General features: G+C 30.5%; 1 protein-coding gene across 3 annotated transcripts; it reads left to right on the top strand.

The window, feature by feature from the left end:
* Positions 1-1,569: 1,569 nt before the first annotated feature.
* On the top strand, positions 1,570-4,006 carry LOC133807334 (uncharacterized). 3 transcript variants are annotated; one of them, XM_062245591.1, is made up of 3 exons: positions 1,570-1,789; positions 2,400-3,165; positions 3,411-4,006. In XM_062245591.1, the coding sequence occupies exon 2, from the start codon at positions 2,426-2,428 to the stop codon at positions 3,119-3,121; it is 696 nt and encodes a 231-aa protein (XP_062101575.1). In that variant the 5' UTR covers positions 1,570-1,789; positions 2,400-2,425; the 3' UTR covers positions 3,122-3,165; positions 3,411-4,006. The 3 variants fall into 3 exon arrangements, with proteins under 3 accessions (XP_062101575.1, XP_062101574.1, XP_062101577.1); XM_062245590.1 differs by having other exon boundaries at positions 1,571-1,789; positions 3,514-4,006; XM_062245593.1 differs by lacking the exon at positions 1,570-1,789 and adding an exon at positions 1,810-1,951 and having other exon boundaries at positions 2,400-4,006.
* Positions 4,007-4,677: the final 671 nt, after the last annotated feature.

Below are 4,677 nucleotides of genomic sequence, written 5' to 3'. Positions count from 1 at the left end.
ATATACATCCTTCCCGTTATTAGGGTTATTAGGGATGGTAATACAAATATGTTTATTAAAATAACATAATATAATTAAAATACTCTTATTGGAGCCTTGTTGGAAAAATATTGACTTTTTCAATCAAAGCTTGATCGTTTTGCAATTTTTGAGATAATTTTTTGAAATATACATTTTTGTTTTTTTTTTAAAATTCAGTGTGAATTTTGAGTGTAAATTTTATATAACTCATTTATTACCTTATAAAGCATACCTACAGTATCTTAATATATATATTTATATAAATGCTTATATATATATATATATATATATATGCCTATTTCACCCAATATTTATAGTCGTGCTCTATAATATAAAATTTTTCTCAAATTTGACATAAAAAAACGAACCAATGTTATATTTGACACAATGCATACATTTGTGTTTCACCGTGTAAGATGCAAATTAATTTTAAAAAATAATAATAATTCATGATCATTTAATATTTATTGACAATATAAAAAAAAAATTATAGACTCCAATCTATTTTTTTACCATTGCATGTGATAAAAAAGTTAGCCATTAATTATAAATTAAAAAATCATAATAATTAATAACAACATAGTAAATAAAATTTTTGAATTAAATTTGACATAATATTTTAGCATGGATTAAAATAATATTTTTTCTTTTTTTTAAAATGTGTTAAAATACAACAATGCACGATACTTTTTGCACTTTATTATAAATGATTAGAGATATAAACAGGACTACGAAGAATACTTCCTAATTCCCATTAATCATTCTAATCCTTGTCACTATCACGTCCCTGCATATTTCATATCGGGAACGAAGATCGGGAACAAAGACTGGAAATCTTCGTAAAAATCCATTTATTTCTATAAAAAAATGTAGATTACATAAACGCATTTGGGACAGGGAGTGCATGGAGAAATTACCATCCCTAGAGATGAGATAACACTTTATTTTATTATACTAAAATGCATATTTTAAAAAAAAACAGTAAATGAGCACTTAAAACTCTCACTATTCACTAAAATAATAGATATTATTTGGTAACACTAAAAAAAAATATTTTTTTTTACTTAATTAATTAAAATTCATTAAATTTTGAAAATATAATTTTTTTCACTTTGAAATTGATTTTTACTTTTTGTTTATTTTTTTTTCTTTTTCAAATCAACACCTCATTTTATATTATTAAACAAAAAGTAAAATTTATCAAAAATATTTATTACTTTTTGTTTTTAAAAACAAAAAACAAAAATAGTTACCAAACATATTTTTATTTTTTAAAAATAAAAAAATAAAAATAATATTTACATTTTTGTTGTGTTTAAAAAATTCAATAACAAAATTTTTAAAACGACAACTATTATTTCAACATTTCAATTAAAAATTGACAAAATAAACAGATAGATTCATAAGGAGGAGACGACGCCGTTTTTCGCAATTCGCAATTCGCAATTCGCAATGTGTGGTGTCTCTGTAGTCTCCAATCTACAATCCTTCATAAAACCAACTAAACAAACGAGAGAAAGATCATAATTTAGACTGTGCCTTTCTCAAACTTGGTCTGGCAGCCCATTGTTTTTTTCTTTTCTTTTCTTTTCTTTTTTTTTTTAAAAAAATAAAAATAAAAAAAATATTTTTTCAATTTATATATTTTCTTTAAATTTCGTGGAAACTTCACTCTTTCTCCTTGCAACTATACCTCTTGCCTCTCTTGGACTGGGTCCTCTCCTTTGGTATCCATCTCTTTGCACCATTTGATTATTTCAAATTCAAGGTTAGTATCTCTCTCTCTCAATCCCATTTTATTCCATTTGTTTTTGGTGAGTTCATAGAATTTTTTATATTGTCTGCGAATAACAACAACCAATTTTGAAATCCTAGCGTTGCTGTTGCCTTTTAAGAGATATTAAGTTGGGTTTTATTTCTTCTTCTGCTGGTAGGTTTGGTTTATTTTAATATATTATTTTTAATTTTTCATTCGGCTAAGTTCGGTAGATATTCTATTTTATAGGTTTCAGATTTTTTTTTCCCATTTGTAAAGATTTGAAATGGTTGGTGTAATCAGTTGCGTCTGGCTGGAAAGGACGAGAGGATGTAATGGGGGCTTTCATAGAATTCGCTTTGTAAAGTTATCCATTTTTTGTTTTGCCAATATCTGTTAAGGAATGGCCCTTCTGGGTCGTCATTTTTCCTCTTTCAAAAACAAATACTGAAGAGGTCTTGTTGACCATTGCGCTTTAATTTTGAGTTTTTGGGTTTTTAAAATTAAGATTTATATAAAAATCATCTTTTGGGAGGAGGGGTCGTTTGGATTTTTCTTTAAAGGGAACTGTTAAGGTCTTGAGTGTTGAGTGTTAATTGAGTTTGTAATATTTTTCGTATAGGATTCGAAGATTTTGGGGTCAGAGGGATGGCTAGTGGGATTGGTGGATCATCAAGCAGGCCATCCCAAGGCCCTTCTTCCTCTGCTAATAACAATGGTGATGCAGGTAGCTTTGAATGCAACATTTGTTTTGAGTTAGCTCAAGATCCAATCGTGACCTTATGCGGCCATCTTTTTTGCTGGCCTTGCCTTTACAAATGGCTCCACCATCACTCACGTTCAAAGGATTGCCCAGTTTGCAAGGCCTTTATTGAGGAGGATAAGTTGGTTCCTTTGTATGGTAGGGGAAAGTCATCAACTGATCCAAGGTCAAAGTCAATTCCTGATGATAACATTCCACACCGGCCTACGGGGCAGAGGCCAGAAACTGCTCCTCCGCCTGATCCAAATCACTTTCCCCATAACGGTTTTGGAATCATGGGAGGTTTGGGAGGCATGGGAGGGTTTGCTCCAATGGCAACTGCAAGATTAGGGAATTTCACGTTGTCTGCAGCTTTTGGTGGTCTAATCCCATCTTTGTTAAATCTTCAGATGCATGGTTTTCCTGATGGTCGAATGTATGGTGGTGCAGCCGGTTTTCCTCATGGGTTCTCTAATTCATTTCATGGTGGCAATGTGCATAGAATCTATCGGCACCCAGCTCAAGGACAGCAGGATTATTTTCTGAAAAGGCTGCTTCTGTTTGTTTTCATATGCGTCATTTTTGCTCTTTTATGGCAGTAGATTAAGAACGCTATCACGGCTGGAACTGCTAACGGTTACCTAGGGTATGCGCATCTGTAAATCTCTTAGTACATCTTGTCTTTGGTTTTCTTTTTCTACTATTCTATTCCAGGAGTTGTCCATATAACGATTTTTAGATGCATTTTTCTTTCTTTCTGTTGTCGAATATGTTTTGCACCAGCATGTGGAATATGGCTTTCATGTATTCATTGTTTGTAGTAGATGTAACTAGTGTATATGTATACACCATGTTGTTGATGAGTGAAATTTTGTGTTGTCTCTCGACCAGGAGTGGGAGGGATGTAAAATACTCTACTAGTATGGATGTGTGATGCTGCAGTAGTCATGTAACTCTTATGCCAATTTGCTATACTGTGTTTTCTTCTTCTTAGGTTGTGGTGAATTTCTCAAACCAGCTTGTTGATGTGTGAGAGTGATTCTACTATTTCGGAAGTTGCTTTTCTTCGAATCGTTGATATTGGAGTTAAAATTTTCTCAGTTGTGTACTGGTGTTTTGCCTTCCTCTTCACCTCCCAAATTGACAAGCCATGTCTGCGAATCAATTTCAAGTTAAAAATGCTAGTTTTTAGGGTGTGCGTAGAAAGATTTACAAATGTAAATATAAGTGATTTCAGTTTTAATATTTTATATGATAAAATTAGCATTCTTCTCTGTAAGGTAGTTGACATTATTGTGTTACTGCAAGAACAATCCAGGAGTGTTCTTGCTTTGGTTGTATGTCAGTAGAATGTGCTGGGGAAAGGTTCAGTTTTGTGAAACATGCCTGTTTTTCCCTCTAAGCTTTGACATGTAGCTTGCTTTCTCGTTTCTGTGATGAAATACTACTATATTTGTGTTTAATAATGAGATATTATTTTGGTTTAAGATAGTTCTATGATAGGATACGAGATATTTCCATGAAACATTTTAAATTATCAAATTATATCCAAATTCATTGCAGTTTTACTCTTTTATTCCAACTTTCGGTTTAAGATGTGTTGAGCATACGATGCGGATTTTTGTCGGTTAGTAAATATACGATAATTTGTAGCAAGTCTTTAACTTACCCTTTGTTCCTCACCCTCCAGGTGAATTACACTTTTTAATAAAAAAATATTTTTTTATCCTACTTTTATAGCATTTTTTTTCCAGTTTAGAGTACGCTTATGTTTATATTTTCAATTATTGTGTTACGATTTTTAAAAGTATTAATATTTATATAATATATTAATTACATAGTCTACATTCACTTTTTACTCATACCCTACTTATTTACCTCCTTTTTTTTTTATTGTCTACCATTATATTTATTTGTTCTATGATTTTAAACTTCCTTTTATAAATTTTTTAGTTTATTGTTTTGAACGCCAAACTCAAGCATGTTAATTTTAGGTTTATAATTTTATTGTTTTCACATTTATTGATTTCTTAGAAAAAAACTTAAATGTTTATTTAACAAATCAGCTTTGGTAACATGTTAATTTTTTGGATTAAATGTGTTTTTTTAATAAACATGTTAGTTTGTTTTATGGTTGTTTATTATTAAACTTCATTGT

Source organism: Humulus lupulus, chromosome X, assembly GCF_963169125.1.
Source record: "Humulus lupulus chromosome X, drHumLupu1.1, whole genome shotgun sequence".
Classification (NCBI taxonomy): Eukaryota; Viridiplantae; Streptophyta; class Magnoliopsida; order Rosales; family Cannabaceae; genus Humulus; species Humulus lupulus.
This window is presented reverse-complemented; position numbering and strand designations above follow the sequence as displayed.

Bases quoted from the DNA above. Each gene is read 5' to 3' on its own strand.
- LOC133807334 (XM_062245591.1), top strand. From the start codon at position 2,426: ATGGCTAGTGGGATTGGTGGATCATCAAGCAGGCCATCCCAAGGCCCT.